This window comes from Strigops habroptila, chromosome 5 (assembly GCF_004027225.2).
Source record: "Strigops habroptila isolate Jane chromosome 5, bStrHab1.2.pri, whole genome shotgun sequence".
Taxonomy (NCBI): Eukaryota; Metazoa; Chordata; class Aves; order Psittaciformes; family Psittacidae; genus Strigops; species Strigops habroptila.
Window position 1 is genome coordinate 14,107,098 of NC_044281.2, and position 14,403 is coordinate 14,121,500.

The 14,403-nt window shown below is 39.0% G+C and overlaps 1 protein-coding gene across 1 annotated transcript in view; it reads right to left on the reverse strand.

Moving 5' to 3' along the window:
- Nucleotides 1–14,403, reverse strand: part of PARD3B (par-3 family cell polarity regulator beta) — a 416,125-nt gene that overhangs the window by 44,163 nt on the left and 357,559 nt on the right. The window contains exon 21 of the mRNA XM_030485475.1: nt 8,145–8,280. Coding sequence (XP_030341335.1) covers nt 8,145–8,280 — 136 coding nt within the window. The remainder of the gene's footprint in view (nt 1–8,144; nt 8,281–14,403) is intronic.

Genomic DNA, 14,403 nt, shown 5'->3' on the forward strand with positions numbered 1-14,403 from the left:
CCGCTATCTGTCCTCTTGTTTAGTTGTATGCATTCCAACATACATGCTGAATTCGATATGCTGCTTTATGAAATCTATGCTACTCTGGGACCCTGGATTATTCACATATTATCTGCCTTGAATAGCATGACCCCCTTGGAGGCACAGCAAGGCCAGAACTCATATTTCTGCTTGGAAGGCAGACATCCCAATATCACCTGGATTACAAAAGACTCAATATCCCCTATCATGCAAGACTTACAACATACAGTTCAGCTGGAATGGCTCTACTTAATATTGGGCAACATGACACTTAACACAGCAGCCAGGACATTTGATGAGGAAAAAGCAGCAAAACCACAGACAGCAGTATTTGTCCCTCTTGCTTTCTTATTGTTAAAAACAAATCAAATCAAAATCAACCCTTCAGATCAGGTTGCACAGTGCCAGTATTTTATCAGACTCCCTTTTGCATTGGGAAATTCCTGCTTGCAAGTTCCATTTTACTAAACAAAGCAAGAAACTTAAAGAAGGTTTAAAAAAACAATTGCAAACAAAAATGAAATTGATACTAACTTTTGCAGAACTTCTCAAATCTCAGCACATTCAATAGAAGGAATGTGTTCAGTTGGATCCCATACTGAGCAAGCAAGAAGGGGCTAGCACTCCTTTTTCCCATTGTTCTTTAACAGCTAGAGTTGAGGTTGAAAGTTGAAAAGAGCTGGACTTGAGCAGAAAAGCCAAAATCATGTATAGCACCAGACTTACAGGGTAAATGGAGTTCTCTTTTCCCATATTTTGCACTTTATTTTAATGCAGTCTTGATATTAGATTAGCATCTGCACTGCAGACCTTAGACTGGGAACTAATAAAGTTATCCGCCCAATCTCTCCATGTCTGAGTCAGTGACTTTCTTTTTCATTTTAAATAATTATAACAATGTCGCCTGTTTGTTGAGAAAAATAGAGCCTTTATATATTCACAGATAATTGCCATACCCAGCATCCAGTGATACATTCTAATTACTTTTCACACCTTGGCTGTGAAGAAATCTTGAACTTTTTAGTGTTTTTTAACTGCAAGACAATATAGCCAGAGCACTGACACCCTGACTGCTGAAACCACGCCTAGGATGAAATTTAACAAGCAGCTCTGCTAATGCATTTTGCAGTGAGGAACTTCAGCAAAACTGAAGAAGCCCCAAGGCCTCCACCTCAGATCTTGTGCTGCAATAATGAAAAGTGTTGCATAGATATACAATAGAAGAACTTAATCCAGAAATCAAAAGTAATCAAAAGTCCATTATTTCAGTTGGCTTCAGTCACATACTTAACTTTAACAAATAAAGGATCTGTACTCTGTAACAGCCTCAATGACATAGTTGTATTGCTTGACCCAGCTTCTTTCAAGCTTGACCCTGTTCTGCACATGCTGGGCAACCATTGCCGTTTGCCTCACTGAGGTCATTCTGCTTTCCATTATGTTAAATGGACAAATTTTGCAGTCCTTTGTCAAAACTGCCATCTGCTTTAGTGGGATGTTATCCCTAGCAGGCAAAGCTGAACAGTGACCAGCACCTCTAGGAAACAGGGTGCTGTCTGGGACAACAGTAGCTAGGCAACTCTGTGGATCATCAGTATTTTTTAGGGAAGAGATTTCTTTTTAATCAGCAACACACTGAACAAGAACAAAACCTAGGGAGATTAAGCTGTGAGAATTCAAAAAGAAGTCATTCGTGTCAGCATCTATTTGATAAATGCACCAGATAGCTGGTAGTAAAGGCAAAAGCTTGTGCCTAAGAAGGGGTCAAGTTTGAGGCCTGATTTCAGGCTGGTCTAAAAAATACTGAAGCGCACGCTTAGCTTCAGACATGAATTTCAATGGCATTACAGTCTTGTCTTGTGACTAAACAATGAGCGTTGTTGTAACCAGGGCCCTTTCCCAGAAGGTGAAGCATACCTCTTACTAATGGCCTGAGGAAGAGGAGGTCAATTTTAAAAGGAAACCTACTTCCCCCCCCCCCCCCCCCCCCACCTTGTAAGTCAGGCTCTCCACCTTGTCCGGCCCATGAGCAGCTGTATTTGATTCTAAGGTATGTGGGGCACTGACTTGCTAGGGGTCGGGACCAAGCTGTCATGGAGTAGTACATATCACTGAGGGTAACGAAGGTTCAAAGTGTAAAGTATTAGCTTCAGCAACCCCACATGTGCAGGCTCCATGTTAAAATCTCAATCCTCTTTCACCTTCTGCATGTGATGCTGGGATGAGATTTAACAGAGTGTGCGTGCACACATGCTCAGAGAAAGTGGCCACACAGCCACCTATCTATGGAGTGATCAACAAGTAGACAGAAAACTGTTAAAGACTATACTGGCAGAAGCTTGCCAAAAATGAAGTAAATTGTGAAGATCCAGCTACCATGCTACTCAGAACTGCAGTGAAACCAGATTACAGCCTAGCTCGGAAAAAACTATATCTGTGCCCATGCAACTGTGCTCCAAAGGATAAAAGCTGCAGAGCTGTGGCCTCTCTGTGTGCACAAATATAGTAACTGTTCAGCATACTATATAGAATGGATTACATGTCCACAACCTCCCCTCATCAATATAATTACCAGCTGGAGGTTTGCTTCTTGCCTCCCTAACCATAGTGGGAAAATAGGAAAAATACATACAACAGAAAACCTCTAGGGCCCTGCATATCATATCAACATGATCTGTGGCAGCTGTCATGATCTCCGTGATCTCCCCACTCAAGTTCTCCACTTGGGCAATGTCAGAAGAACCTCTCCTAACTGCAAGGGACATGACCACTGGCACAAGTGTTAATGTGGAACCTCTCAGTGCTGTGAACCTGCAAAGATGGCCACAGCCCAGCACCACCACATGTTTCTGTCTGATTTCCTTCAACTACTTAGATGAAGTAAGAGAAACGCTTAGTGTTTGTCCTCCTCAGAATTATCCCCCTGTGTTCAAATACAACAAAAAGCAGTTGTATGACGAGGTACCTTGTGGCATAGATGGCACAATGTAATTCTGGAACTCACATATTATTGTAGGGTATAAACAGTATCAGTGGGCTTTGATAAGATGACATACGGCACCAGAACTATTTCCCTTGGTAAATAAGAGCGTGTACATACTGTTAAGCAGGAAGACATGAGCATTTCAGGCTCCCCTCTGGTTCAGATAACCTATGCCAAATTCAACCTTTGTGTAAGTAGGAATGACTCCAAATGAGTTTTAAGAGTCACTCTTTATTACTAGAATTAATGGAATTGAATTTGGCTCTCCTTGCATGTGCCATTTGGAATAGTTTATTTTTCACATGAGGTTTGGCAGGGATTTCTCCAAAATAATTTCCCCCAAAACTTACCCCCAAAAGCCAGCCTGTAAATTTCAAAATCCCTCTGCTTAGTTTGAACGGCTTTTTAGAATACATCCCGATCTGAAACCTTCATTATATAGAGATAAGAAGTGACCATAAAAAGTCCTTGATTGGCAAGTTAATCATACATCCTAATAAAATGTTCTACATACTATCTTAATTACTATTTTAATAACATCTATACAAATACTTTTGATCCATGGTTTTTAAAGCACCTATACTTTAAGTACATTAATATATATATATTTTTAATTCAATGTTTTCTACTATTAGTATGTGGGCTCAGAAAGTCTGGAATTCACAGCGGTTTCTGCTATATGGTTTCACATAGTACATAAAATTGTCAGCTTCTCCCATTGCGCTAGAAGACAGGAATGTTATTATTCTAGAAACTGGAATTCTGGTTTCTAACCGTGGTCCAACACAAACGTCTGTGCATTTTGGGAACCTAAGCTATTTGAAATGCAACATCCTGAACCTGGAATTAATTGATCATGAAAAGTATAAACAGCTCCTTATTCATCCTGAAGCAAGTGTAGAACCCTTTGACACATTATGGAAAAATAATGCAGTTCTTAACGCTCCTTTTTTTGTTCTGGTTGATTTTTAGGCTTGGATCCCTGCCAGGCACACAATAAAGTACTTGGCCTTTAACACAGACAGGCATGATTCTTCTTTCATACTCTCAACTGGGAACTGACAAAACTCAGTACATTACAGATTTGTTTCAATCTAAATGTTCACAGCTAGTATCCAGAGACAGCTTTTCTTATATCTTTAGGTTATTTATCAGCTTGCAAATCTGATCTGCAAATAAGGAAATAGCTTTTAGACCCAGTTAACACAAGGTTTCATAAAGTGAAGCTGATGTGATCACTAACAGGTGAAGATCTATTTGCAATTTGGCTGGTGTTACATGCAGTCCTTGGACGTACATTAAAAAGATAAAGTTTCAAGGATTTACTGCCACTCTGAAGGAAAGAATTGATGTTTTAAGTAACTGGATTTGTACAAAGTCTGTAAGACAATCCAAGTAAATCCTCAAATAGATGATTAATTCCTCGTTATTTAAATGCCCTTAAATACAAGTGCAGATGCTAACTTCACAGCTTTGCCTCGACAGCTCCTTTGCTATTTCTCATGATTTGCTATTAGTCTGTGACTATAAAGCCCTGAAAAAATGTGCCCCATGAAAAAGCCCTCCAACTCCTAGGGAGACTAAGTTCTTGCAGCTTACTGCTTACATAGTTCTCTCAGGGCCTGACTGATACTGCAGTATATGATAATACTATATAAACATATTATACCTCTTTCCGTAGACTTGGATTACGCTTGTACAGGATAAGTTCATGAGCGCTTTCACTATCTCATGTCCCACTAAGACATGAGTATGTATGCACATGCCTAAACTCTGTCTTGAGCTGAGACTTCCCGATATACCCTAGGTGTCAGAAAATTTCAGAGTAATCTCACATTACACTGACAACAGGCATTCATTTTCCTAGACAATATTTACACTTATCACCAGCCTGTCCTTTGGTTAACTAGCTGAGGTTTACTTTCAGCCTTGTGATCCACCCTATAGCATTTGGCTTATCATTTATCCCTGAAAGAGGGTTGGCAGGGGTGGGGATGAGTCCAAAGGATGCAAAACTCAACAACAAACCAAAGCACAAAGGAACTGGAAAATTTCAAAGGATCTGGCTCTATAGCACAGACAGTGCTATATACATGTGTCTGTTTATAGAGACACACTAAACTGAATTATTCAGTTACTTACAAAAAGAAAAAGAACAGACTGTGGGGAAGGGAGAGCAGAATGAAGGCGCAAGAGAGCAAAAAATTAATCCTGCAACAGATGAGAAGAACAGAGGAAAATTGGAAAATGGATGCGGGGGGGTGTGTGTGGGAAATGGATGATGAGAGAATAGCAGGCCTATTTAAAATGAATTTTTGACCTTATTTTTAAAACATTTATGGATCCCAATTGCCTGTCATGAGATCATTTTCTCTTACAATGCTAGCTTTTCAGCCGGCTCTGCACTTTAACTTGATTTATCCCACTTTAAAAAAAAAGTAGATTGTTAGAAATACCCCTCCTATTAGAAATTCTGCCCCACTACAGTGTCAGCTAAAGGCCACTTGTCAATGTCAGCTTTATCAGATAGAAATTTGCCTCATGAGTTCTCAGATACTTTTTGGGGAGGACAAGACCCAGAGTCCGTTTCTGAAGCTGTTGATTTGTGATGGATAGTGTCTTCTCAAACTATCCTCTGTTATTTCCCAACTTATCTGCATGTTTCATGAGATGGTGGGAAGTGATTACAGCAGCTGCTGTACATTAGAAAGATATCTTATAGGAAAGCTGGCTTAGGTAAAACAGCTGACTGACAAAAGCACAGAAAAAACTAATCGAGTATTAAAAATACATAGGGAGATCTCCTTTCCAGCTGCAGCTTCCCTGGTGCCATAACCTCCTGTGGGAAAGAAGAAAACTTATACCAGAAGGTTTTCCTCTTCCTCAGCTGCCTGTCTTTAAATAAAGACCCGACATCCTGAAGATTAGAGTAAGTTTTTATTTATTTATAATTATGCAATTAGTCATCAGCATGTCTCTTCACTGATGAGTAAAGGTGGAAAACATCAGCTGTTGTTCAATCTGTGTTACCACAGTACTGCTGAGGGTCAGCAGTTCGAGGTGGGAAAGGTGACATCGCTGAAAAAATATCTTGAGGACTCTCCTGGCAAGATTCTTTGAGACATTTGTTTTATTGCTAACATTTTTGATTCTATTTTTGTTCCTTCTTTTCTGTCTGGACTGATGTAATGTATGTATTTTACAGGTAAAACTACATGTAAGAGTAGAAATTTCAGCCAAGAGTCCAAAGGGAGCAAGCTGTGGCCACAGTATTTTCCAGACTGAAAGACAGCGCTTATGAAAGTAAGGCTGGATGGATCAATGGATTATATTGTTGCAGTGAAGAGACCAGAAATCTTTGAAATTTGTAAACCACTTCAACAAAAGGAACTGTTGCAGCAACAAACTTCAGAGTATTAAAGCCCTTAAGGTAAACTCTGATTTTTGATTGGACTGCCATTCCTCACAACAGAAACATTTAAAATATTCTGCATTGGAAGGACAAAAATAAAAATCCTGGTGCCACTATCGTGAATCAGTTCAAGATTGAGATACTTAAAGCTCCTTTTCAGGTGCTCTGATCAAGGACAACTTGCCTCACAGGAAAAGCAAAGCTTTGGAAATCAGTAATCTCTGGGCATTATACCTAATAGGAAAGGCTTAGAAAGGATTACCTAGAAGAAACCTTTGTGAATCTCAGGAAACTACACTGGACCATAAATCTCAACCTCCTCTGAGGATTAATAAAGCTTTATCAGTTTCAGATAAGAAGTAGAAAACCTCAGGCTGCTGAAGAGGTACCACTGGCCCAGTCTGGGGCTTCTGTCAGGCTTATCACGCCACACAATTTCAAGAGAAAGACACATTTGATGCATATTCTAATTTTAGTTTACAAAAGCTATTCAGAAGAAGAATGGCAGCTACATATATTCCCAAATTTGGGTCACAAAATATAAGGCAGTAGATAAAAGTTAACTGCTCTAAGGAAAGAATTATTTTGCTGAAGGCAGCACTTTTGGCAACTGAATGAGAATACTACATACAACAACATTTGGGGGGTTAATGAACAAATATGTACGATAACTTACGTAAAAACACCGTTTTTACTAACCATTCTGTGACTGCAATAGTCTAGTCTCACAGGATTTTTTTGGACTACAAAAAATTCACACTGATAGTTTGGGGGACATCCTAACTATTTTATGATTCTACGACATTAAAACCAACATTAGTTCAAACTTCAGGTGTATATAGATTCTTAAGATTTTAACATAATTCTGTCTCTTTTTAAACTAAAATTTTAAATTTAGCATAAACTGCATCTTATCAAAGTTACATTTGTGAATGCTGGTTGATTATAATTACTTTTAAAGAGACGGAGTCCAACTCTGAAACCTGCTCAGGTGGAGCTCTTGAGTACCACAGTTGTGATCCTATAGACTATAGCTGTTGCATTTATTTAACACATTTGAAAATCCAGCACTGTTGATTTAATCTCTGGTTCTACCAAAGAACCTTTGGTAGTGGGGTAGATAATACGTCTCTGTGTGGTGTAGAACAGGGAATACAGCATGTCTGTAACACTTCTATAGTGCTGGCATAATATTTTACATCTTTTGGTGGGAGAGGAGTGAATTATTCCATATTTTACTTTATAAATGTTACTGAGGATGTATTGTGGCCAGATTGCTACTGTCCAGTGTGCAGAAAGAAAGGCAGGAGCAGACATGCCTCTGTTTCCTCCTCTCACTTTGCAGATAAGCACAGTGAGAGTCTGCTTTTCTAACGCTCTTGTTAACCCAGGGAATCACTGGATGAACTGCCAGAGTACCATAAATCCTGCTGAAAAGCCTTGATTCTACCACATGTGACAACATTTGGCAATGACTTCATATCTCGGGCCTAAAGAGAGGAAACCTGGGCCTAAATCAAACACGGTGAACAGACAAGTTATTTTTAGCCAAGTTTTCATGTTACTCATATTTTCTTTGATGGGCTGGCATTAAGGATTTCTCCATTTCTACACCCTCCCAAAATTCATGTTAAGATGACACAGGATTTCGGGAAATCACAAACCAATCAGCACCTTCTGCTAATCCTGAACCCTGCAAAAGCACTTTGCATCACATTCTGGACCTACCCAACGCTGGTCGTAATCAGAGGGTTGCGTTCTTCCTTCGTCATCCTCATAGAAAGGCAAGCCTTCTCGCCTGGCCTGGTGGTACTCCTTCCGTAACTTCTGGATACGATCAGCATTCCCACCACCTGTGCAGCCACTGAGAGAAAATAAAAATGCTAAATAAAACTCAGATGTACAGACGTATCTAACACCAGGTACCCATAAGAGCACACCCATGGAGTTGCCTCACCTGGGACAAATGGATTTTGAATTGTCCTGACTTGCGCAGTGCCCGCTGGCCCACATCACCCTTATTTTTGCTTTCTTATATTAATAAAGCTGCTAATTGTGAACTTGAGCCCCATTTTTTAAAAAGCTGTCCCTGTCCAAAGAACTTAACAATTCCAGTACAAGACAAGAGACAACAGATGGATGCAGACAGATGGGGGAGCACAAGGAAACTTTTAACATTCCTATGAGCAGCTATAAATGGCTATCATATTTTAATAATAATGATGATGATGATGATAAGCTGCCAAAAAAATGTTTCCTTTTGCTCCCACGCTAAATGTGGTATTTCCCTAAAATTACATTTGTTCAAGGTAAAGAATAAGCTATATTCACAGAGAAGCACAAAAAGAAGTTTTATCTTACAAAAACCAATCTTCCTCCCAATTATATGAAGAACTAAAACATCAGCCATGAAAATACAAGGGAGAAGAGAGATGGGAAAGCAGACTACCAAATCTTGACACCATTTTTCAAAGTGGTAATTAAACAGTAATCCACTTAGTAATCCACAAAGACTCACTTGTATGCTGAACTGCATACACTGCAAACTGCCATGGTAATGCTAGTGGAGTTGCTTAGTTTATCAAGTTAAACACGTATCAGTCTTTGCAGATTTTGACCCTGGTGAGCCTTCCAAAACCTTACAGCTGGACTTGGACAACTGTGGAAGCTCAAGGTACACATGGAAGGATTAAAAAAAGAATCATGAAAATGACTAAGAATTAAAAAAAAAATAAATACAGCCACATTTAAAATTGATAAATTAAAAGTTTCCTGCAGCTATTTCAGCCCTGTTGTAGTTAGCACTGGGGTGAATACTGACTGTATGGCTCAGCAGCATTTACTGGCATTCACAGGGAATTGTCATACAATTTATTTGTGGCCATTCCTAAACTCACACAATCGTTATTGCAGAGCATCGTCATATATTCTCTTAATCTGCAACCTTAACTCTGCCTCATCAACAATGGGCTAGAGAAATACAGATTTATTCACATGAGCACAGACTCTGTGGTGCAGCTTGTCACACTCCCCTCCAACACAGGTATGCCAGAATCTGGGGAAGCATTTTATAGGACTTGCATAGAAAAAAGAATTTGGAGAATACATACAAAAGATTGGACATAAACCTAATAGTTCAATAAGAAGTACTTTCTAGTATCTAATACCAATCTAGATTAGTTGGAAATTAATTACCAATTAAGGCAAATTCCATATAGAGTGCAAATGCAACTGAATATGCAGTTAGGATTGGAAATGTTTACTTGCAGTATTGGTATGTTTCCATGAAAAATCAAACACTTAAATCACTTGCCTTCCCTGGATCCTAAATTATCCAGCCCCTCTACTCTTACGAAGTCCCAGAGGTTTCAGGCTTCTCTGGCTGACTTACTGAACTCTTCCAGAGCATACACAATTTTTCTCATGATCTGCCAAGGCAGTACAGAAAGCTTGCATAAACACAGTGGACTGTTAAGGAAAAAAAAAGTACACTCCCTTTTCCCCTTGATTCCTTCCACAGATAAATACCCTGTTCCTTGCATGAATTCTTGTCAAATAGGAGAGAACCATTTCCAGTTTGCAAAACTCTGGAATTGAGGACTAGCTAATGGGTGCTATCAATTAGAACAGTGAAGCTTGGTCCATGAGCAATACACCACCTGTGAAATCCCCTGACTTTACTTGTGAGTACAGATAAAGAGTCTAATTAGGGCTGCTAACATACAGATAAGGTCCAAAGCATTGTCCCTGTTGCTTTGCAAACATCATTACCCAAAGCAGCACTAGCTAAGACAGGAAAATGTGGAAATACAGGCAACAGGTCTGGTTTGATTCCAGCCCTTCTGGCTCCCTACAGCTCTCTGCAAACTGTGTTAGCACCTGTCACCAGTGCCCTAATGGCCACATACACAGTTTCCACCTCCAGGTATTCTGGCTGAAGAGGTGATCTGAAAATACTATGTATTCTTTTTTTCCCCCCCTTTTAAAAATGGAATCTGATACCGATGTATCATAAAAGGCAGCAACAGCAGCCTGTGCTCCATTTATTGCAGATCTTCCATAATGAACTTCCTTCTGCTTAAACTCATCTAGACAGCAAGTAGAAGAAGGTGTTGCAGAGAAAAGGATTATTATATATACATTAAAAGACTGGGCCTGACAGCTTTTTCTTTAGCAAACCTCTGCCACACCATATTAAAATACAAATCCTAACCATGAGAATGAGTAGGAACGTTTGAATGAAAGATAGCAGCACATGGGAAGCTATCCATCTGGATTAGTGTGAAAACACAAGCATAATCTCTGTGGAAACAAGCAGCTCCGTGAAGTCTGATTTCCTGTTCTTCTCTCCTGTGGGTTCTCTGGTGTCCGATAAGGGACTGAGTTCACACTGCAGTGTTTCTCTCCAAGAAGGGCATTCATCTGGGCGTCTCTAGCAGACTGCTTATTTTCTTGAAACTTAGTGATCAAGTATCTTTGGAACATTGAATCACCTGTCAAGTCAGGTCAGAAATGGCCAGCAGGTTCAGAATTGTAAGAAAGGTGTGGAGAACAGGTTGAAAGAGGGTCAGTCAGTACATCACCTTCATTTCTTCAGGAAACAATTAAAGCTCCACAGCTCTTTTATCTTTTTTTCCCCCCTCCATCACTGTTTATAGGCACAAATGTAAAAGACATTGGCTTTTGAAAGCTGCATTCTAGCTTACCATGAAAGTTTTACCCACTCCTGAGCAATGCGAGATGAATATGATGCCCTGTGCAATGCTCATGAAACAGTTCTGAATTTCAAGTTGGCTCCTGACAATTATGTGAATATATGAACCACATTCAAACTCACCAGATGAATTCAATCAGCACTGTGCAAATATCGCATACATAATCTATTAGTTTACCCCAAAGAAACTGAAGCATTGAATTCAAACAGAATGAAGTCATCAGTAATAAAAAAAAGAAACTGATAAGGCAATATTAAAAAAAACAACACAATTTTCCAAGATTTGCAGGGAAGATCATACATTGACTGTAAACTATTCTCCCATCTGCCTGTAAGTACATAATTAAAAAATATAGGTTTGATCAGATAGCAGTTCTCAGACAGGGAAACAGCAGATGAATACCAGTTCAAATATTTTGGCTGCAGGACTATTTATACTGAAAAGGAACCTGAACTTACAGAAGAAATACAAAAACAATACTCCAATCAAAGTCAATTTATATTAGGAGACTTACTGGAGCTTTTCACCAAGCCTAGTAAGTAAGCAGATAGATTTTTCTACAGTAGCTTTACATTTAATGTAGTGCTCCCTCCTTAAGGAGATATATTATGGTCCTCATCATATCTACAATTTTGTGCACAACTCAGTTCCCTGACACGGCTTCCTGCACTCTATGCTCTTCAGAGAACTGTGCAACCATTCCCCTCCACCAGCACGTATTCCTGGGCTCTAACATTTAATCTAACCATGGACTTGTCCGTTGTCACAAGGCTAAGAGAACCATCCACTCTGCATTTTGCAATTAATTTCACACCAATTTCCTAAAGTTGTGCTACATGTAAGCAGAGTGATTCAGAAGCAGCAGATACTTGAATAGAACCTGAAGTTTTCAAATAATGTCTAGACGAGGGAAAAATCTCCAAAAAACTTTACAAAGAGTTTAGTGAAGACTCAGATGCTGATTGCAAAAAACAGTAACAAAACCTGTCCAAAATCCCAAGCCAAAAATCATCTTAAGAGAAGTTTAACAGTTCTTTGAATAAGCTGCACATATTGCAAGGATTTTTCAGGGAAATGGAAAAAAATAAATAATAATCTTACGTAACATTCAAAAGAGGTAAAATGAGCAGATTCCCATCAGCCTTTCTGCAGCTTTGCTAGATACAATTCTTACAACCCAAAGCTTTCTCCTGGCCTGAGAGAAAGACAAAAAAAAGTCTGGGTGATTGTTCTAAGCCATGCTCCTGGGGCTGTTCTACTACTAGATAAACACCAGAAACCACCATCTTCTGTCCTGTGCCTGAATCTGTCAGAGGCACCTGACAGGTTCCACCTTGCCCACTGCAACTGTAAAGGGACCTGCTATGAAACAGCCGCTCAATCAATACAGTTGGAACAGGCATCCCAAACCAAAAAGGAAACCATTATTTGGCACAGACTTACCTTCAAGCTATCTCTAACAGTATGTAGAATATGACTGTGAAATTTGGTCCCACCATCTCTGAAGAGATAGATGAACAAGCGTCATAGCAATAACATTATATACCCAATATGACAGACAAGTTATTTTTTTCAAAGAATCAAAACATCATCATCAGTATTTAATACATATGGCTCAGGTTTTTTTGCAATAAAATCTCCCCTCTGTTCTTCCTCTGAGTTGCTAATCTGGATTTCAATCCTTCAGGTTACAAATGCCATTTTTTAAATTAGTGACTTCTTACTGCAGCTCTCCAGATAATACAAAATTAAAAACAAGTGCTGCACGTACACAGTAAGATGAACCACTTCAAGCTGTATATAAACATGCATTTAAAGAGGCAATAAACATTTTGTTTCCAGTGGTTTTCCTAGACACATTAATATTGCACAGAGCTTTTTTGCCAACCACTTCTTTCAAACACTGATTTTACCCAGCTGACTGTCAGCCTCTCAACAAACTGGTGCTTCCAAGTGAAAAAAAAATAAAAAAGAGAAAACAAAAGAAAAGAAAAAGTGATTCTTCTGGTGAATTTTCTATTAACAAACAAATCCAAGACAAAACATGATCCACAGAGTCAAGAGAATGGACAATCTTTCATTTACAATCTGCTATAAACAGAACTAATTTTACAGACTGAAAAGAACATAGTGGTCTGCAAAGATATACAGTATAAGGGAGTCCAACAGAGCATGTAAGAGTATCTTTCACTTAGGATAAAACTTTCATTTTGAAGCTATAACAAATAAATACGTGAGTACATTACTCCAGCCCTTGTCTTTCTACCCTGAAGTATTACACTGCTTATGAAGATATTTCTGCAGCCTCAATAGTGAGAGGAAATAAAAAGAATGGTGAGAAGAGATAAAAAGAAAATCAATGATAAGAACATCATTTTACAATATTTCAGCTTTCACTTTTGTCAACCACCAAGAGTGTTTAGAGAGAAAGGAACATTTGTTGTTTTCATATGCACTTGAGTAAATGAACAATGTTGCTATGAAAGACTTGTCAGAAATACCTTGCTGACATCACTGATAACTGCCTTGCAGGCTCAGGAATCATCTTTGATGTGCAGCCAAAGCCAGCCTGGGTTCTAGCTATACACACCCTATGCTGAGGACCTAACTTGAGCACGATGTCTTCCTAGCTACTAGATCCATGCAAATGGTTTTATTGGTCTCTATGGCATTTGCTTTCTTGCTCTGGGTACGACTATACCTTATGTATACACAATTACCATCTTTATCAATGGAGAGGGGCCCCAATAGGACACTTGATTTGGAAACCTGTGCAAAGTGACCAGGAGGAAGATTTTGAGCCCAGTTCCATTTAGTCAGGAAATCCTGAAAGGATTTGTATAGATGGGCTGGCATGAGAAGCTTTAGATGGATATGTTTCTTTCTATCCATATGTACATAAATACGTATAAAGTCAAGAATCATAAATAAACTGCAGGAAAACAAACTACACTGAAGAAGCTATTTATGCTTATTTGAACTCTTATACTAAAGTCACCGAGTCTTAATCTGCTTTACAATATTTAAAAAAGTCATAACCGCATTTCAATGGAACACACACTGTCACCTTTCAATTCTTTAGGCTAACATAAAAGCAGTACAACCACTTCTGTCCAAAAGGTCAAAGACTCCTAGGGCAGCACATGACTACCATTTGTCTGGATGTAAATTGAGACCTATTGACCCCATAACATCACTACTGACCTCTTGACATTAGGAGCTTAGCAGAAAGAGAGAAGATGATATTCTCAGGTTCCTACAGACTCATTAGG